Below are 22,145 nucleotides of genomic sequence, written 5' to 3'. Positions count from 1 at the left end.
TTTTAGTGGCAGGCCAAAAAAATATACAATTGTTGAAATGTAGCCGAGGGAATGCGTAGACTCCCTGTGAGGGCTGCAAATGGCCCCATGTTCTTCACACACCCCTGGACTAAAGTGATGACAATTTTTAGTGTGCATTTTAGGTTTAGTATACTGGTTAACTGAATCATGCTGTTCTTGGATCTAAGAATTATAAAACCTGATATTAATGATGTTTTGGATTAAAAAAGAAAATTGGAGTGAATGTTGGATAGGAAATTTGGTGTGTTGTGTCTTTGTGTTACCTGCAGAGGTGTGGTGGCCAGCAGCTCACACAGCTGCAGCAGTAAAGTCCCTGGACTGCTTTCATTCACTGCCAGGTAGATGACATTGGCTTTACCTGATGACGTAGTCACCGGTTCCCCCACAAGCGCTGCCAATGGTGAGGAGGACAAAGAGGCCATGGCAGCCACTCCTGCCAGTGAGGCTGTATCTGTCACTCCCCTCCCTCCTCCTCCGGGACCGTTTCCCAGACTGGGCCCGAGACCCGGCTCACCAACCCTCGTGCCTCCCACCACCACCGTCTCCGGGAGCAGGGAGGAGCTAGAGTGGACTACGGCTATGTTGACGCCACCCGAGTCCCTCTCTCTCTCCCGGGTCCGGTGTTGAGGGGGGGGCGAGGGGTGTGCGGGCCCCGTGCAGGCCAGGACAGCCAATAGCAGTGAGAGGGTGGGCCTTGGGGCCACCATGAGGCAGAGAAAAGGCCAGTGGTGGTTGTCTGATAGGTTCTGCAAGGTGAGGCTTTAGGGATTCTGTTATAAAGGGTGATGCCTCTTGAGGTGGTGGAGGGGGGGTTGGGGGGCTGGCAGATTACAGTGCTTCACCTGATGTGAAGAGGAGACCCTAGAGGGGAAACAGAAGCAAGCGGAAGATTAAGAAACTGTCACAGTTCACTGCCATACATCTTATTTAACCCTAAAAGTATTTCTAATAGTGATGTGTAGAAATGTTTTTCCAGGGCTCGCTGTGGTGAGAAAATTGACTAATGTGGGTGTTATGAAGCACTTACCTTACAATAAACAATGCAAATGTGTGACACAATATACACCCACTCATCCCTGTATCTATTGCACCTGCTGTGACTTTGTTAAAGGCTGTAAACAAGAAATAGTTCAGATAAAAATTTGTTCTTGTTAGTTACTTGATCACAGTCTGAAGTCAGAAGTGGAGCGTGATGGTCGTTATGTCTGCTATTAAACAATAAAACATGAATAAGACAAGTAAAATTCATTACGTAGCCTGTTTATTAGGTACACCTGCTCAACTGCTCGTTGACACGTTTTTGACAAAGTGTCGTTCAAATAGTACCAATGCAAGCCTAGAAATCTAGATGAGCCGTGACAGTTGCAAATACGTTCCCATTTGCTCTACAGGTTGGTCTCGCCATGCTACACTGTAGCTTCAGCACATCTACCATTGGCCAGAACAGTTTTGATTCCTACCAATCACAGCAATCTAAGTTTATTGGGCGGATTTAACACTACAGCTGCAATGGAAAAAACATGAACCACGAAGACTGTGATGGCACAGGAATGGCCGTCTTCTGAAATGGCTTTGTCATCCACTTCAATGATTTAGACATGAGCCAGTCTGTGAGACATGAGCAGATAGAGGCACTTAAGTCACTTATTTAAAAAAAATGTACTTATACTTTAAACTTTATTGTTATTGTTTTTTGGATGCTTTTTAATTCTGACCAAACACGGAGACAGAAGTGAAAGAGAAAGGAAGGGACAAAAGGAAGAGGTGGGGGTGGGGTTTCCACAAAAATAAACAATCAATGATGAACAAGAGTCTGCTTCTAGACCTGCAGAATGAGAAGAACAACTAAAAAAAGGGGGACACACAACAATACAACAAGACCAAGCTATCACTGCATCAACCTAATGAGGAAATATAAATTCAACATTGTTTTGCTGAACAATCACACGATAATAAATCACAGTGCAGTTGGTGCCAGCCACAGCCTTAAGACATGTGTTGAAAATGGCCAAGTCCATGCATATGAGAGCACCATTTGAGCACCTGTGTGCGTACACACGCTTGTATATGTAACGTTTCTCTATAGGAGCGTCCAATAGAGAGTGTGAGGGGCCACGGATCTGCCCCCAAAGGTGTGTAGAAGACAAAGGGAGCTCCAAGCCCCAGAGATCCATGGGCTGCCCCAGAGAGCATAGACCCCAGGGAGACTGTAACTAGAAAAGCCCCAGCCCCCTCTCGAGAGGCGCAGAGGATTGCCCCAGGGGACCAAAATTAGCAGCTGGCAGAGTCCCGGGAGATAACAGCGGCAAGCCCACAGGCCCACCTGCAGCCTCCCACCCCCAAGCCGACCGAGCCCGGAGCCCAATGACCCGGGACCTAGGTGCAACCAGCCCCGCCGAGTACCCATCAGAGTGCAGAGACAGTTTGAAAGACAACCATAGATTCCATCCCAAGGTAGTTTTAATGGATCATAGCCAGACTGTATATACATACATAAATTTTCAGCTAACGGATGATCAAACCCAAAAAAAAAAAAACCCACAATGGAGAAGGAAAGGGATTCCTTGGAACAAAGGATGGTTCTTGGTGGCTGACATGCACAACCAAATGCCGATCCCGACCCACAGCACACCCACCAGCCTTATAACACACCAGCCATTCTGAGATTATCGTGAATTCAGATGGCTAGTCCACCTCTGAACTGGTGTCTAGAACATGACAATAGGCGTCTTTCCTCTGTTGAAACATTACGGTAATTTTACCGGAACTTCCCGGCATGCACATGTCTCCACTTCAGTGGGCAAGGCAAATGGGTTGTTTTCGGGTCATTGTTTGGAGTACCTGAATAGGGGTAGGTACTCGATAAAACCCGGTGGAGTAACTGAACGGATTTTTGCTTAACTCACGCTTATTGGTAGGAAATTTGTAGGAAATGACATCTTCAGATGCTGTCCAAAATACCCGGCGTTAGTAAGAGTTGCTCATAAAGCAGAATGGAAGTGAAAAATAAGGCACCATTGGGCTGCTTTAAAATTATTAACGCCAAAAAAACCCTGTGTAATCCCCCCACAGCAATGCCATTCACAAGGCTTTGTTATCTCACAGAGCGCCATGAAAAACTAAGCTTCTTCTGATCATTGAACGCCACATTTTACATCACGCAGCTGCTCTCGTCCTTCAGATGGGTTAAATTTCATTGTACTTTAACAGAATAAAACATTTAATGATATATTATTATTGTGGATGTTTTTTGGCACTTATTGGTGACATTACTCACCACCAAAGCAGCAAAGCTGATGTCTGTGCAAAGTCCTGAAAGAGCTGAATTTGAATGGAGACACAACAGCTGAGAGGGCCGGGTCTTCCTATCTACCGGTCAATTCCCCCTCCCAGAATTTATCCTGAAGTTCAGACAATGGAAACATGCCTAATGAGTTCATTGGATTTCAATGGCCTCCACAGTCACCAGATCTCAATCAAATTCTGAACCTTTGAGACGTTGTGAAACAGCAGATTCACATTATAGATGGAACTGTGTAATGTCATGTCTGTCCTGCTGCCTCCTTCACAACCCTCGACATCCTCCCCCGGAGGATCCCACACTCACTCAGCCCAACCGGACGCCACTACCCAGCATTCCCAGCGCCAGCCTTCATGCCCACGTCACCCGCCACATCTACATAAGGAAGTACAGCTCAACACCAAACCACTCAGTCATCATTCTAACCGAACTATGCTCCGAGTTCTGACCAAACCCAAGCCGATCATTCAGCCAGTTCTGACCAGATCAGCCCGAGCCACTCACCCTGCCGACTCACAGTAAGTCAGCTTGTTTCCTTTTGGAGCCGCCGTGCTCACCAGCTTTGTACGGTTTGACTCCTAGAGCAAACGCGTGTCAATCTGCCCGGTGTCAGTCACTCCGCGCTTGGGTCAAAACACACGCTACAATCCGAACTCTCGGTCCGGTTCAGCTCAGCTCGAGTCAAGCCTTTCAATGTCAGCATGGGCCAGAACTTCTGAGCAAGGTTTACAACCCCGTGTTACGTCAATGGCAGAAAGAACTGAAACAATTCTTAAAACAAAAGGGGTTCAAACTCAGTACTTGTAAGATATATCTAATTAAGTAATTAGTGATTGTACGACATTAGTCATTGTAGAGCCCTGTGCAACATTTTAAAACCAGTCCTAATATCTGAACACCTTTCTTTCAAAATACCAGACTCTTGCTGTCTTTAAAGTGGTTTAATCAATAGCGTTTCCTGAGTTGTCAGTTTTTTTTTTCAATTACTTTTAGTCAATTCTCACAGATCAGAAAACAGTGAACAGTGGACACTCAGATTTAGATGTAGGAGAGAATACCGTGTTCAAGAGCAAAACATCATTACACAACGTCTGGGAGTTCAAACACCTGAGTGGAGCAGAATCTTAAGAAGGTTGTTGTCTCGTGCAACAGAGAGAAGAAAAATAGAGAACAATAACTGTATCTAAATTTGGATAATGAGTATTCGATGACCTGCATAGTAGAATGATTCATGGTTATGAGAGGCCATTTGGGCACCAGTTCAGATACTCCAGCTGAGCTCAGATGCCCGAGAAAAATACAAGTAAAAACCTGTAACACAGAGCTGCAACACTCTTCCTTCATAGATAACATTCAGATGTGTATGTGATGCAGAAATCCAGCTGGGAAAGGATAATCACACACATCTTTTATTTTTCCAGTAATTAAGGATTTTCACCCATGATGCATTTCTAACAAACACTAATTATAAGGTTTGCAATAATCATGACCTTAATTTTGATCACCTTATGGTTTATGCTGTTAAATTGTGAGTTTAAAGAGTAACTAACCCCCAGATTAACTTTTTTTGCTTATAAACTGTATAATATGGTCTTTACAAATGCGATCTTTCTATTTCTGTGCATTTTTTGACATGTTTATGTAAACTTGATTAAATGGTAAATGGCCTGTATTTGATATAGCGCCTTCTAGAATCCTGGAACCCCCCAAGGTGCTTTACAACACAATCAGTCATTCACCCATTCACACACTGGTGGGGATGAGCTACGATGTAGCTACAGCTGCCCTGGAGCGCACTGCTGCCGAGCACTGGCGCCACCGGTCCCTCTGACCACCACCAGCAGGCAGATTAAATCTACAATCTAAGTGTAAAAACGTTTTAGCGCTGCCCCGTGTGGGTTGTACTGTGGCTACTGCATTTTAAATGTGTAATTGACTGGGATTGGTACAATTTCATGTCATCCGTACAGTCTCCTCCCACTCGCCCTCCCTCCCGGGATGGAAATTCTCCGCCCTTGGCCATGCTCCTCCGTGCCTCCTGGCAATGCCCCCTTTCATAGCATTTTTCAAATCTTGACTAGAGGTGGAATAATCTTTTCTGATGGTGTGCAGTCACTCTTTTGGGTGTTGTATTTATGTATTTTACATTTTTGTACAAATAACCATTTAGTGTGACTCTATGTATTAAAGCAATCCCTACTATAATAAAAAAAATGACATTACATAAGAAATGATTTTATGCTACTGCCTGAAGCTGTGAATTTCAGCTTTAGGACTGAAGATGAGCCACAGTAACAGCGCTGTTCCTACTACAAGCTCATCTATTAAATCTAATGTCAGTGACTGTAGAAAATAGTAGGAGAAAATGCTGTTTTCCACCACAGACAATCTTGATTTATGTGAAGGAAGGGGCAGCAAATATGCTAAGCACCGTGGAAATGAACATCAGATCCAGATTATTTTTCTGAAATGGAATCAACAACAGCTGGAGACACTGCACTGTAAAGATGTGAGTTCTATGACATCCTACTGCAGGTTTATGCAGAATACACTCTACACCCCCATGGAAAGATTCCATATTGAAATGAAGAAACAGCGTTGATGTAAACTGTACAAATCCTCCAAAATGTTCAAATAATACTTTAAAGGAGCCTTACGTAAGATTTCTAAAATGAAATTATCACAAAAATCTGTCTCAATCATGTTGGGAGGAAGGTTTTACTGAAACAAATTCCCTTTATTGAGTGGGGTTTGCCAGTTTTTCTTTTTTCAAAAAAGCCAAAGAGGGATGTAGACACTATTTACATTCTGTGAGCCTGCAAGGTTGCTAATGCTACCGGACTGGCATTTGTGATTCGACAACTGCAGGCTCCAGAGTTGTTTAAAGAACTGAAACCAGTAAACAGGAGTGACCCAGAAGTTATTTCTTGTACCCCTAAGAAGCCACGGCATCTTTCTGTTTTACTCTAATATCAAGTGAAGCAGGCTAGATGCTAATGTGAAGCTAACAATGCTAAAGGCAAATTATAAGCAAATTGTCGGCTCTAAACATATCTCAAGCTACTTTGTCAATTCTACAACTAGATGTTACAGTGAAATGTGTGAAGCGAATAATGAGTAAAACATGGCATTTTACGTCCTTTTGTTCAAACTATAACAAAACAGCAAACCACATTTCTTCTAATACGGGAGGCATACTACCTTAATAAGTGTACTAAGTGTTCCCTACTGTAAAACACCCAAGACTGCTAACATTGGATGTAACGATGTATTCATCTTCTTATCAGTTGTGTATGCCTTGTCTTTCCCTGTCATCTAGAATCTTCTGGTGCTGATCTATGACGGATAACAGCCATGAAACGGACAGACTGGGAGTGAGAAAGCAAATTTTGTTTATTAAAATGGACTGCAGTACCCACATTTCACCACAGGATGTCATTCGTACTTCATTCTCACAAATTGCACCTTTAAAGTATTGTCATTTAAGCTCCCCACCATCCTGGTGTTTTTCTGCATTCCATAGAAACTGATTGAAAACATCACTATCTATCACTAACCCTCAAAAACAAATGCACCAAGTCATTTTTTGTAAATATGATCTAAACAAAACGAGTCTATTAAATTGCTCAGTTCGCTCCTTCCTAGTGAGCATTTAAAGAAAAAAAATCATGCAGCATGTAAAACCATAACTGTATTCCATCCCGGAGCATATCCAAAACCCATTAAAAACAAATATAAATGTAAAGTGAATGTGTTTGCAAAGTTCCTGCATGTTTCAGGAAGCCCTAAGGCATACCAAATGTAATAAATCTAATTTTATAATCACTCAAAATTGTTCAAAGGATTCCAGAAATTAAGTAAAGCGGTCTGATTCAGATTTGATGTAGTGCAGAAATGCAACTGAAACGATTTCTTGCAAATTTGAGTGAAGACAACCAAAACAAGAAGTACTCTGCAGCTATTCTGGAGTTTTCATATACACAGTAAGGCAGATTAATACGAGTCTCTGCTACGAACTGCAAGGATTCTGATGACTCTTGATATCAGGCATGGCAGAGATTTGTATTTTGGGAAAAGAAAACCTTAGTACATTTTATCTGTAATGTGTAATAGATAAAGAAAGCTGTCCTCATTTCACTTTAATGCAGACAAACAAAAGTTTGATCTCTCTGGCCTCCACAGAGGCCTGATCAATACTTGCAGCATTTCCTTTTTCGGGTTAAGCTTCAGAAACGTTTCCTGGATTCCTCCCAGGTGCTAATTTCTCACTCCTACAGTCGGCAGGCCAAACATCTCTTCATTCAGTGCTTTAAAGGGGGTTTACCAGTTTGTGATTGAAATCAGCATGAGCCAGATAAGAGGTCCACATAATATAGGGAGGGGTGCAGGAAATGTCCAATAAACAAGAGCTCTCCACAAAGAAAATTAAAGTTAGGACAGCTTCTTTATGTTTGGTTTCAGACTCAGTAAATGACTGTACTGTATGACGACAAGTGGATGAAATGTGATGTGAATTGTACCTCTAAGTATTATTACCAGCTATTAGTCATGTCTTTGGCCTTGGCTGGACTATCTGTGCAGGCTCAAGCTGTTGACTCGTATTTGTCCTGGACACATCAAATATTTGTGGCAGAATTTTTAAGTTTTTTTCCTGCATGCTCACAAACATAAAATCTCATTTAATTCATTGTGTTGACAGTCAGATCTGATGCAAAAATGGAGGAAATACATACATACTACTCCATAATACTCAAATGTGAGATTTTAAAGTGGGCCTACACTCATTATTTTAATAAATCTACTGTGTTCTCTTATCCTGGCAAGCTTTCCTAAATATGTGAATATATAGTCTGACCACAGTCCACTGACGGCTCTCAGTTGTGGGATGGGATTTACGGTCGGCATTCAAACTCACTCTGCATGCTATTGGATGCTACAGATGTCAGTAGACGAGGCAGGCCACCATACTCGCTCAAAGGAGAGGTAAGGATCCTTTTTCAAAAATAAACTTAAGCTCTTTTTCTTGAAGGAAAAGTCCAAGTCAAAATTGTCAAAAGTTGATGCCGATGCTATTTCAAATGAACCGTTGCCTTCTGTGTTATTTTTTTCAGCAACATCCTGCCCACCAACAGAGGGCTGTGATTGGACAATGGATGTCAGTCATTGGGGCAATCCGCCATTATATCATGGAAGAACTACATAAGACATACATAAAAAAACAAAATAATATATTGTTTTTTTTTTCTAAAAAAACACGCTGTGATTGGCCAGCCACAATACTGGTCGGAGCATTGCTAGACCGTCAATTTTGCTTCGGCCGTTTAGATTCTAGGCTAGTGGTCTCTAGTATGAATGCAAGCCTGCTGAGTGGTTCTCTGTGGGGGAAAAAGTCCTACTTGTAAAAATGCACCATATGCAAACATTTAGCCTCCTATTGGCTAACATTAATACAACTCTTCCACTGCCTGTATTTACTCTGTTCCTTTGTGGAGGAACTACTAATGCTAACAGTTAGCTTCTACTAGCTAGGACTCTCTTCTGGATGCTAAGCCAACAACAACAATTTACTAACTTAAAAAAAATGTTTAAACATATTTTTCATAATCACAAAACAGTAATTGTATTCCAGGATAAATGCTCAACTATCTCATGGAATAACATTTCATTCTCAGGGTAGCAAACCTGTTTGCAATAAACACAACTTTTGTTGGTTTTCTAGCTGAAGGTTGCGAGAATTTAAATGCGTCACTCCAAAGTTGTACACTGAGCTGTTGTAATCTGTCAGTGGATTGTCATATTTACAAGTTGAGATTTTTTTTAATAGAAAACGTTTTGGCTTTAGAAATTTGAAAAATATCTTGAAATAAGAGATAACGCAATAATTAGGTTGTTCAGTATCAATTATGTTAAAAACTAGCTTGTATCCTTTTTTATTTTAACTTCAGCAAGGAAATGCAAAAAACATATTTTTTTTTAGTTTTCGTCACCTGTAATCTGATTTAATCTTAGTGGTTCTTCAACAATACATAGCACCGTTTCTCATTCATTCACTTATACATCAATGCTATTACCATAAATGTGTCAATGGTGCAGTATGACGTCCAGGGCAGACCGATATTAACATCTATTGTATATTTAAAACAGCCTTTCTTTATGTAAATGATGCATAAAGTGTTCTCTAGTAAATCACAGATAAATATAACCAACAACATGCACCTTTATCAATTAAAACCAAAGGTAAATAATTGATTAAGCTTGCACAATAAAAGTGTGGATATCTTGCTCAATTAAGGCTAAAAGCAGTAAAACGACATTGATTCAAGCGCTCTTGGCAGCTCTAATTGGCAAACGTAGACTTCTCCTGGAAAAGTTTTGCCACCTTTGTTTTTAGCCCTTGATCTAGAAATGTTTAGAAGCTCTGTAGGACCTCAGTGCTGCAACTGGAGTGTGAGGGTGCAAAAGTTCAGACAAGCTAAAGGTTCTGTACCGCTAAATAATGGGCCATTCCCATCTGTACTGGGTCGGCCCGGGCCGGGTAGCGTAGGTTGTTTACATTTCTGGGTGGTCTGGTATTTTTCCGGGCCAACCAAGGCTCATTCTCAGCCCTCTTCTCGAGGGGGTCTGCTTCAGGCCGACCAGGGCCAACACACCCACTGCTGACAGCAAATTCACACCTTCCATTAGAGCAAGCCTCTGATTGGTGGGTAGAATCAGCCCACATGGGCTTAAAACAAGGATGTGTGGAATCAACCGGGCCAGGCTGGGGCCGACTGGGGCTACCCGGCCCTGGCCGACCCGATACAGATGGGAATGTGTAGAAGCAGGATCCTGGAATGGACAAGAAGCCAGAATGGTTGACCAGCCCAGGTGTGACCTGTGGTTGTGTTGTTGTTCCCCTGCTGCTGTCAAAGCTCATCATTCATTTTGAAATGCATGTAGTTATCTTAACTATGTGAGAAAGGCATTCAAGTGTTTTAATTTCTATAAAAGACCACATTTGGTTTTCAAACTTTAAAGAGCAAGTCACCCCCTACCAGATTCTTACTCCACTCTCAATTCCTATTTGAAAAATCCAACAAATGCTGTTGCCTGGCAGACCGAGAGGGTAGAGTCGCTAACAAATACACACACAGGCTCACAACGGCATTGTGCCATCATATGGTATCAACTAACATTATAGTGTTGCTCTTAGCCAATAGCGATGGCAAATTTATATTCTAATGCAGTGCAGAGTTTTTAGCTGAAGAGGGCGCAACACTAACAGTTTTAGGCAGAAAATACAAATTTTAACTAAGATGCACTGAAGTGCCAAATTGTTGACTACACATGTCTACAGCATAATTAGACACTCATTTGAATAGTTTATCAGAAAAAAATAGTTGATCTGGTGATGACTTGCTCTTTAACTGCAAAGACTTGATTCAGGACTCATTTAATTAAAGCCTAATTAAATTGTTCAGATTAGTTTGTTCACTGATTCTTTCTATTTTACTTTGTATATTTGGTTTAAATGATTTTTTTGTTTTGTTGTTAATTTTTTTCTTGTGGTTCCAGCAGCATTAGTTTGTTTTTGCATTAAAGGTGTGGTCTGTAGTGGGACATCTTCCTGTAGAGGAGGAGGAGATTTTGAAATCTGAATGACTATAGCTCCCGTCTCTGCTCACCCTCCTTTTTGGGAAGGAGCTAAAAGCCACACCTCCTACTGTGCACAGACAAAAATCGCTGTAGCGTTAATGGACATGTAATGTTTTCAGTATGTTCCTGCTCAGACCCCTCTGATTCTCCTCAGCCTTCATCAGGTTCTGTAGCAGCTGCTAAACATACATTTTTATCAAATCTGTAGTATACAAACATTTTAAAACTGACTGGACCTGACACTTGTGATGCTAGCACACCCCTGCTAATGCTACAACAAGCTAAAACAATAGTCTGATGTAGCATGAGGTTGAACGCTATGTTAAACACTAATAGCTCCAACACACGAAAGGTACATCCATTTTCATTCCCCTCCCTTCTTTACATCAGTTAGCGTGGAGTTTACAAACTGACATTTAGTCAAGGCATGTTGAACTAGCATTCACGATAGGTGTGCTAGGTTGACTGGGCATTACCCCGCTCTGGGCTCACGTAAGGATTATTTAGCTGTAGAGTCCAGGATATGGATTTAGGAGAAATCTAAGTTATGAAAGATTGCCGACTTTATATCATAGAACAGAGTCAGATAATCAAACCCCTTGAATTACATTTAAGTGTTATTACAAGTTCTCATACTGTCATTATACGTGATGTTATTCAGTGGAAGACGATGTATTTCCCTCCTGCTGGCCCTAAGATTTGACCACTGACCTCCCTGATGACCATTGGTCTACTGCTGCCACAGAACAGAACTGATATCAGAAATGTCTTTTAGATAAAGAGCATTGAAATGTTTGGACACATACTGCAGCATGCAGTGTAATATGTGACCATTTACTTGCAACCAACAGAAGTGAGTCAAGGTTGGTTTATGCTTGAAGCATCCCCGAGGTCCGCATGGCTCCGCGCGGAAAAGTTGCGTCATTTTAGGAACCACGCCCCTCCGCATGGCCCAAACTTTCCGCACCGCGCACCTAGGAAATTTTCCAACCACGCGGATGGTCGGACGCGGAAAAACATGGCGGAATGGCAAGAACTAGTATGGCAGAGGTTCGTAAATACAGACATTTGTATGATTCAGCTCTCAGAGATCACTGTTATCAAAATGTTGTTAATAATTCTTGGAGAGAAATAGCTCGCACTGTCGGAAAAGACGAGGACGCTGTTAAAAATACTGGAATGCCATGTTGTAAACAACAGTAATTTCTACTTCTACTATGGTGTAGTGTTGGATGCATGCCATAGAGCTCCATGCTGCCCCCTACAGTTTGGGAGAATATTGGCTCACCGCAGAGACAAGCCACATGAACCATAAACGCTGCGAGTTGTGAAGCGCGTTCCATCCGTGAGCCGCACCACCAAGCGGAAAGTAAATGCGTCAAGCATAAACCAAGCTTCAGAGAGGTTAGTCATCCTCAGAAAAGGCAAAACTTTAGAGGTAATTCAGTCTTTCATCTGAATCATGGGTCAAGAGACTCTGAAGGGGGGTGTTTTTGTACCATCTCAGGCTATGCTCATTAAAAATGCAAAGAATCATAAAAAACTGTTTCACTTCAACTGGATGCAAAAAGTTAAATCTAGTGGCGCAATTATATAAAGTCACCAACGAGCATTTGGGGACATGAAATAATGGAAATAAAACAAAACTGTAAAGGTCACTGGTCACTGCCAACATTGACAAACTCTGGGAAAACAGCTTTTTTGGTTTTGGATGAACTAAAATTGTCATGTAATTAAGCTTTGTTAAAAAAAAAATGATTCCTACTTATACTGTCCCGGGGGGATGGAACAAGAAACAATGTCTAAGCAGCTGCTTAATATGTTGATCTGAAGCAGAGTTTATCGTTACAGTGTTGCACGATCGCTTTTCTTGAGCTTGTTCAAAAGATGCAAATATATTATTGAACATTTATCTGTATTCTCCCATTCAAACGACTGTCTATTGAAGCATCTGTAAGTGCGGGAGGGTATCCTTCAGACACATTCATACTACATGATGATAAATCACTGTTGGAATACCACAACTGCTCTGCTCAGGAAAGACCTTTGCAGGTGCAGATACTTATACAGTTTGCAGCTTTGTTTAAGTGGCTGTCTGAGAGGCTTTAAAGCCCTGCTTCAACTCTGACTACACCATGACCTTTTTCAGCGCCGTGACTCAGTCTAATAGAGACTTTGTCACTTTTTATCAAGACGGTCTTTACTCTCAACATCAAATCTTCCTGTAGTTTGTGTGACCAAAGAATAACCAGTGATAATCTGAGAGACTTAATCTCCTCTGATATATCAGCAGTGGTCGACACCATGGCGAGAGGAACAGGTTACCCAAAAAAAGCCTCTGAAGCGCTTTAAAAAGAAAACAAGATCATGACATTACAGATCAAAAACGGATCATTTTAGGTAACTAGCATCACCATTATCTGTGGAAAATTTAACACTTACTTCAATTTAAAACCATTTGCACCAATCAAACAAAATATTCCAAAAGCTATACCTCACAACTGTCATAGTTCAACATTTTGAGTGAGAGAGGTATCTGAAGAGTTTGATGTCTATGGTATGTAAAGGTTGTGTCTTTAAAATTGCAAAAATTGATACAGATAATCTCTGATGATTAATTGTAATGTCACTATTGGCCCATAATAACAGTAGGTTGACAACATCAGACATATGCATACATTACTGATACCATTATATGAGTGTGTGTGTGTGTGTGTGTGTGTGTGTGGGCAGGGCTTTCAGCCTCATATTCTCTTTATTTTGCTCTCCCCACCTACTCCACCTTCCTCAGGATCCACTGATTTCCCTCTTATCTAGAGGTCAGAAATCTTGAGCTTGTGCGGATTTCTGGCATGTTTGATATTTTGTTTGTACCTCGTGAGGGCATCGCACTGCCGAAGTGGCGCTGCGAGCAGCTGCGACCCAAAAAGTGCCAGAACCACTCACGGCACATGTGCAAACATGCATCAGCACAGCTCACCAGCTATTTTCCTAACACACATCATTTATTTTTATTTCTACACTTTTTTATGCACACAATGACAAGGATTGTCAAGAAAGTGTGGTTGCCTTGTTTAAGTCAAATTAAACTGATCACAAAACATTGATTTACTTTCTTTCTCTTGTTTTCCTCCTTCAACCCCCATAAATCCCTGTGTGTCTTCCTAACCCTAACCCACAACCAGTAAGACAACAGACATCAATAACAACACAAGTCAGATGAGTTGTTTAAAAACTGCTATTTTTAGCATATTTGCAGGCCCAGCGTGTTCCTACCAGAAGTAAAGTGTCAGAACCCAAGCCCCCGGACCGGCCTCTCCCAGCTAACCGGCCTCCATCTTGGACCACATTTCCCAGCATGCTCCTCGCGGGAACTCCCGTCATTCTCCCAGTCACACCCAAGCCTATAAATGGAAGACGCTGCACCGGCTCTTCACTCAGTCATCGTTTCATTGAAACCCATGATCAGAGTTCGCTACCTAATAATCCAGACATCAAGCATCCTTACCAAGCTCAACTCCCGTACCCAGTCGACAATCGTGACAGGATGACTGTCCGTAGATCCAGCAGAGTTCAAGCGAATGAAAAGAAAGATGGAGCAAATGGAGAATGAACTCATTCAGCTCCACACCCTGATCGATTGGCTCAACACCAAACAAAACTCCCAGACCAATCTCATCCTGCAATTATCCACAGCCCTCCATGCTCTCCAGCAGCAAGCCCTCACTCCACCAACAGAGGGGCCGCTGCGCTTTAGAATTCCAAGTCACCGGCATGCAATGACTATGCTGCTTTTGTGTCCGCCCTCAGAAAGACTTTTGTTCCACCCAGCAGCGAAGTGGGAGCAGAAGCACAACTCCTAAAGCTCCGCCAGCGGGAGCGCACGGTGTGCGCTTATGCGTCGGAGTTCCGCACCATCTCCGCCAAGCTGCGGTGGGATGACTCTGCCCTCCGAGTCGTCTTCTTGGAGGGACTGGCGACCTATATCCGTGATGAGATGGCGGGAAAGGAACTGCCCCAGACCCTGGATGAAGTGGTCGATCTGGCGCTGCGATCGTTCTGGTTCGGCCCAAGCCCTTCACTCGCCCATCCAGGGAGCCTGGACCTCTTCCTCGTTCCCCCACGCCTGCTCCAGGACCCGCTTCTGCTGCTGAGCCCATGCAATTAGGCCACCTTCCTCCAGAGGAGAGACAGTGACTGTGGCGCGAGGGTCTCTGTGCCTATTGTGGCTCCTCCCACCACAGACGCCTGAACTGACTCCTTCTTCATGTCACCCTCCTTCATGGTGAGACCTCACTTCAGATGCACGCGCTGGTGGACTCGCGGGCCGCTGACATTTTTATGGTCATGGATCTGGCTAAGCGCCTACGGATCCCCATGACCCCCTTGGAGAGAGTTGTGCCAGTGACCTCGGTGGACGGTTGGCCCCTCCAACCCTATCCAGTCCAAAACTGAACCCAGCCACTCCAGCTGATCGCCCAAGGCCACCGAGAGACCCTCCAGTTCCTGATCATATGTGCTCCCTCCTCTCCTCTAATCCTGGGATTTCCCTGGCTCCGTCTCCACGACCCCCGGATTTCCTGGTCCCAGGGCCGCCTTTTGGAATGGGGAACCCAGTGTCAGGCCCATCTCTCTCCTCCTCCATCCATGCCAGACCGCCTGGACGGTGACCCCGGCCCAACACCGCCAGATCTGCCACTGCCCTATCGGGACCTGGCTGCGGTGTTCGACAAGTGGCGCGCCACCACGCTGCCACCTCACCGCCCGTACGACATGGAAATCAAGCTGCAAACAGGAACCAGTCCACCCGGGGGCGCCTTTTTTCTCTCTCTCCCGCCGAGTCCAGAGCCATGGAGGATTATATCGACCAGGCCCTCCAGCAGGGTTTCATCCGACCTTCCTCCTCCCCGAGTGCCGCAGGCTTCTTCTTTGTAAGGAAAAAGGAGGGTGATCTCCGCCCCTGTATCGATTACCGAGGTCTAAACAAAATCACAGTCAAAGACCGTCATCCTCTGCCGCTCCTCACGTCTGCTCTGGACGCCATCTCCCAGGTGCGGATCTTCACCAAACTGGACCTCCGGAGCGCCTATAATCTGGTCCGTATTTAAGCTGGAGATGAGTGGAAGACTGCGTTCATCACACCCACCGGTCATTGGAAGTACCAAGTCATGCCCTTCGGGCTGTGCAATAGCCCCGCCGTTTTTCAACGCCTCATAAACGATGTCCTCCGCAACATGTTGGGGTGGTGGGTGTTTGCCTACCTGGACGACATCCTGATCTACTCCAAGTCCGAGGCCAAACACCTCCACCATGTTCGCGCTGTTCTAACCTGGCTCCTGGACAATAACCTGTTCTGTAAGCCCGAGAAGTGCTCCTTTCACCAGCGGTCCATTTCATTCCTGGGCTACATGATTTCGGATAAAAGACTAACCATGGACCCTCAGAAAGTCCAGGCGGTGAGAGACTGGCCCCTCCCAACAAGCCTGAAACAACTGCAGAGTTTTCTGGGGTTCTGCAACTTTTACCGCCGTTTTATTAAGGACTTTAGCACCATTGTGGCACCTCTCACTTCTCTCACCCGACCAAGCCCTCCCGGCCAACCGTTCCGGCTGACTCCAGACGCTGTTCGGGCCTTCCAATACCTAGTTGCCCATTTCACGTCGGCTCCTATCCGCCGCCATCCGGATCATGCAGTCCCCTTTGTGGTCGAGGTCAACGCCTCGGATGTCGGCGCCGGTGCCATCTTGTCCCAAGGCGGGTCCGACGACAGGCTTCATCCCTGCGCCTACTTCTCCAGGAAGTTTTCCACCACCCAGCAGAAGTACGGTGTAGGGGATCGCGAGCTGCTGGCCATAAAGTGGGCATTGGAGGAATGGAGGCAGTGGCTTCTGGGCACCACTCAGCCGTTCACCATCTGGACGGACCACCAGAACCTGACTCACATCAGATCAGCGAAGCAGCTTAATCCTCGCCAGGCCTGCTGGGCCCTCTTCTTCGAGCCCTATGAATTCCATCTCACCTACCGCCCAGGGACAAAGAACCAGAAGGCGGACGCCCTTTCCTGCCAGTTCACACATCCAACGCCCACGTCCGAGCCGGCACCTATCCTCCCCGAGCACCTGAGGTGGCCACTGGAGGAGGCTATCCAAAATGCCCTCCGGGACGATCCTGCACCTCCAGAGACCCTCGCGGGTCGGCTCTACGTCCCCACGGCCTGTCGCAGCGAGGCATTGTCCTGGGCCCACTCATCATGCCTGTCTGACCACGCGGGCTTCTCACGAACTCTTAGGTTCCTCAAACGAGCTCTCAGGTGGCCATGTATGGAGAGGGATGTGAAGGACTATACGAGCGCCTGTGACATCTGCGCCCGCTCCAAGACATCCAACCAGGCCTCGGTTGGTACCCTCAGACCTCTTCCGGTACCCAGCCGCCCCTGGTCCCATGTGGGGTTGGACTTCGTCACAGGACTCCCACCGGTCAACGACCTTAATACCATCATGCCGGTCACTGACCGGTTTTCTAAGGCTGTTCACTTCATCGCCCTTCCGGGCCTCCCCTCGGCCCGACGCACAGCTAAGTTGTTTCTGGAGAATGTGGTGCGTCTCCATGGGCTTCCTGTCGACGTGGTCTCGGACCGTGGTTCCCAGTTCAAAGCCCGGTTCTGGAGGGCTTTTTGTCATCTGTTGGGAGCATCAGTCAGCCTATCTTGGGGCTATCACCCGCAGACCAATGGCCAAACGGAGCGGGCAAACCAACAACTGGGTCGGTACCTCCGCTGCTTTGTCTCGGCCCAACCCTCGCAGTGGCCTGAGTACCTCCTCTGGGCTGAGTTATCCCACAATCTCCACACCTCCTCAGCCACTCTGATGTCCCCGTTCGAAGTGTGTTATGGCTACCAGCCCCTGGTCTTTGCCCACCAGGAACCCGAAGTTGCTGTGCCGGCCGCTCAATCCCTGGTGAGGTGCTGCAGGAATGCCTGGATCAAGGCGCGGGCCTCCATAACCCGAGCTAACACCCATTACTCTCACCAACATCTCCGCCGACACCGTCCTGGTCCCTCCTATGCTCCAGGGGATAAGGTCTGGGTGTCCACGGCAGACCTCCGTGTCCGTGCCAGGTCCAGGAAGCTCGCTCCCCGGTTCCTTGGGCCTTACCCCGTGCAAAGGGTCATCAACCCGGTCACGTACCGGCTGCGGCTGCCTGCGAGTCTCCGCATCCATCCCACCTTCTATATCTCCCGGCTCAAGCCCTACGTGGAATCCTCCCTCCTTCCGCCTCCGGCTCCGGCGCCTCCGCCTGCCCGCTTCCTCGACGGTGAGCCCATCTACACCATCCGGCACATCCTGGACGCTCACCGCAAGGGACGGGGCTGGCAGTATCTTGTCGAATGGGCGGACTACGGCCCCGAGGAATGCTCCTGGGAGCCGGCCCGCTCCATCTTGGACCCTGCCCTTGTCTCTGACTTCTGGGACCGCCAAGGTCGCCCTGGGACTTCTGGAGCCGTCCCTGGACCGGGGGGTCCTGTCAGAACCCAAGCCCCCGGACCGGCCTCTCCCAGCTAACCGGCCTCCATCTTGGACCACATTTTCCAGCATGCTCCTCGCGGGAACTCCCGGCATTCTCCCAGTCACACCCAAGCCTATATATGGAAGATGCCGCACCTGCTCTTCACTCAGTCATCGTTTCATTGAAACCCATGATCAGAGTTCTCTACCTAATAATCCAGACATCAAACATCCTTACCAAGCTCAACTCCCATACCCAGTCGACCATCGTGACATAAAGTGTGAGCAGTCAGGTCGCACCTGAGAACTGGGACATACAGTGTGAGCACATGACTTGTGAGATTTGCTCTGCGAGGAAGTCGCAGCTGATTAGGATTTCTGATACGCCTAGACACTCCTATCAGTTCTAAATATACATTTAATGACTGCTTTCCTAAAGTGCCAAGAAAGCCTGTATGGTGAATTATTGGCAGTTTGTTAAAGACAAACATGGTGGACTAACCCTAATCTTATTTGCTACCATGTGGCCTCTACTACCCCTATAAACACTCCAAATATGAATACAGTGTTTTTTTTTCTGTCAGTATTTGCTTTTAAGGAATTATGTGCCGCAAATGAGTGCACCTGGAATTTATGAGAAGAAGAAGAAAACGGAGCAGGAGAGGAGTGTAGGAGGACCGGATTGAGGGCAGGTGGGTGCAAATGGCGTTCAACGGTGCCAGCATTTTAAACTCTCGCGATTGACAAGCTCCCTCTAAAGAACCATAAGTCCCATCACTACTCACTAACCATGCACACAAATATGAATGAACTGGCATTGTTTTGAGGGAACATGTAGCACAGTCTACAGTTTTAGGACCTAAACAGCCATGAAAGTGCTTCATTTTGATCCTACACCCCTGTGGGGAAACTCAGCTGTAAAGTTTACCACGTGCATTTCATTTTACATTGATTCTTTGAATAGAAGGTTCAGATCAATCCTTATTTACTTTACTCTAAGAAAAATAAAAGCAAAATAGGACAATATAAAAGAAGCATGAGTGTGTGGACTAAATCGTGTTATTTTTTGTGATCAGTCAGTGAACCCATGCAGCACCACATGGCTCATGCCTCCCGAATTACCTCCTTCAATGTTTTTCTTACTTTAGTTTTTCAATCATTTTATCTTCTGCTCCTGGACTTCTCTCCCTTTGCTCCTTCTTATTCCCCTGTTCCTCCTCTTCCTCCCTCCCATCTCCCGTGGGCCATCGGAATTCATTACAGGCTGAGCTGATTCATGGCTCAGTCTCACATCATTGGAGTGCATAGAAGCATGCCTATAAATCTGCAGTCACACACACATACACACTCACACACACTGGACACACACGTGTCTACATATATAGTGGACACGATAAAAAGCACATTGAATCCATCCATATCAGCATATCAGAGAAATGGATAAATTGTTCTTGAAAGGATGCACTTTACTATTACACACACACACACACACACACACACACACTCACACGCAGACCATGCCAACACATGTAGAACAGACACAGTAGTCTACACAGTCTTCGCCCAGCAGATCATCATTAAAGCCAGGTACCAGCTGTGTGTCTCGTTTCAGCATGTGTGCAGCAGGCAACTATGTGCTTCATAACAAGCAGGGGGCTTCAGGTCCCGTCACTGTACAGTCATTCTGCAAATAATGACTTCTCTCCCAGTGGCTCTGTGGGTGTGTGTTTATGTGTGTGTTAATGTGGGACTGAGGAAAAAAATGAGATGAAGGCCAATCAGTGATGCTGCCATAGTTGTACTATGACAAGTGAAGATTGCAGGGATTTTTTTTTTATTTTTGCTGTTCTAATGAAGCAAAACAACTTGATTTCTTTACAATAAATCTGATAAAAATCTGGAATATGATATAAACTTTGTAGAGTCTTGGTGAACTTGTACTGAAAATGCTCCCCATTGCATGTGACGGTGTGTCTAACGTGGACTTTGTTATGCCTTTTGGTCAAAAGTCAGTAGTTAGTGCATAATCTGATTAAGTTACGTAAGCAAGGTGATAAATAAGTTCAAAGTTAAGAAATGTGTGATTCATGCTAAAAAACAGTTAAAATGTGTGGGTTTGAAATTTGCTCAGAGTGAGACATCGTTATCACAAGCGATCTTTGTATTGTACGTGCGGAAATGGGAGCGAGTGAGCGCTCCGATCATTCACCTATCTTTGACATTTTTTCTACGCGAACGCTGTGAAAAGTGCTTGGGCAGTATTAAAACAGTGAATAAGTTCATGTACACGCTATAAGTGCCCTACTCGCTTGTACCTTTAGGAAACGTTCGTCTTTGTAAGTATTAATGTGTTCAGAAATAACCTTTATATGTGTTTACATGGAGTGAACTGTGATGCTAATGTAACGTACGTGTTAAGCTAGGCTAATCTTTAATTTCTTATTAAGATGTGTATTAGCTAGCGATTTATTTTCACTCTCTGTATGTTTCAGTTTCAAATAAGAAATAGCAAGGAGAAGCCTTGAGAGAGATAAGGGTTAAAAAGATCTTCAGTAAAATCAAGAAAAGCAAGCCTTGTGTGGAGATCTCGTCTATTTTGTTCGCTGGCTGTCTAGCTTCACATGGTCACGTGTCGTGCGGGCAGCACAGACTTGAGGAAACAAACTCCCATAATAAGGCTCTGGTGGTTTATCATCATGCTCCTCTGTTGAGATGATTACTATTTCAAAGTTTTACTTCAACAACAGTTTAGTAGTTGAGACTTTGAAATGAATATTTTTTCATCTGATAAACTCCACCGATGTTTGTAAAAATAGAAATCACGTCAAAGAAGAAGCGGGAAAACAAACTCATTACAAAACCTGTTTACGATTAAAACCAATAAATCTGATGATTCTGTTGCTTCTTATTTTTGAAGTCTGCATACAATTGCTGTTTAAATAAGTCAGTTGTGGTGTCATATGAATAAAGCCTTGTGAGTTGTTTTCTATGGAGAAAAAAAAGCTCTGGCGCTCCTGTTTTAGGAAGTAAACATTAGAGGACTGGGGCTGGGGGGAGGGTGGAATACAGCAGGATGTGTGAACATCTAGCCTCTGATTGGCTAACAGAAATGTGACTCTTCCTCTGCCTGTGTTCACTTTTCTTTCTTGGGCCAAAAAGTACAGCGTTAATATGTCATCTCCACAAATAACACAAGCCTGTCATGTTGTGGAGTTGCTAATGCTAAGGGTTAGCTTTTATTAGCCAAGAAGTGCTTTGCTCTCTTTTGGAAACAACAACAACAGCCTGTTATGGTCACAATCCAAAGCAAGTGAGTCCATGGCAGGATACAAATTTAGCATTGTGACATGGATGTGTGTGGCTTTTTCTTTTCTTTTTTCTTTTTAAACAAATGTTATGTCGTCACCAATGAAGCCCAAACTCCACTATTGGTTTAAGAAGCTAAGTACTTAGATTTCCAATCAAATGTTTAGTGTTTTCAGGCACATATATAAATAATTTCTATAATTAGTATTACATCATTTAGAAAATGTTATAGCTTGTTGTTTGAAATGCTGGGTAAAAAAACACCCAAACACATTCACAATCCATCATCTAATATAATAAAAGAGAAGTCAAACTGACAGATTAATACACCTATGTAACAGAATCCTAGAGTAACAAAAGTACAAAAAGACTTTTAG

At 44.6% G+C, this 22,145-nt stretch overlaps 1 protein-coding gene across 1 annotated transcript in view; it reads right to left on the bottom strand.

Moving 5' to 3' along the window:
* Positions 1-22,145, bottom strand: part of grin2da (glutamate receptor, ionotropic, N-methyl D-aspartate 2D, a) — a 341,018-nt gene that overhangs the window by 196,682 nt on the left and 122,191 nt on the right. Inside the window, exon 2 of the mRNA XM_015973318.3 lies at positions 285-882. Coding sequence (XP_015828804.1) covers positions 285-728 — 444 coding nt within the window. The 5' untranslated portion in view covers positions 729-882. The remainder of the gene's footprint in view (positions 1-284; positions 883-22,145) is intronic.

This window comes from Nothobranchius furzeri, chromosome 19 (genome assembly GCF_043380555.1).
Source record: "Nothobranchius furzeri strain GRZ-AD chromosome 19, NfurGRZ-RIMD1, whole genome shotgun sequence".
Taxonomy (NCBI): Eukaryota; Metazoa; Chordata; class Actinopteri; order Cyprinodontiformes; family Nothobranchiidae; genus Nothobranchius; species Nothobranchius furzeri.
Note: the sequence above shows the minus strand (reverse complement) of the source record. Positions and strands in the feature narration are given on the sequence as shown.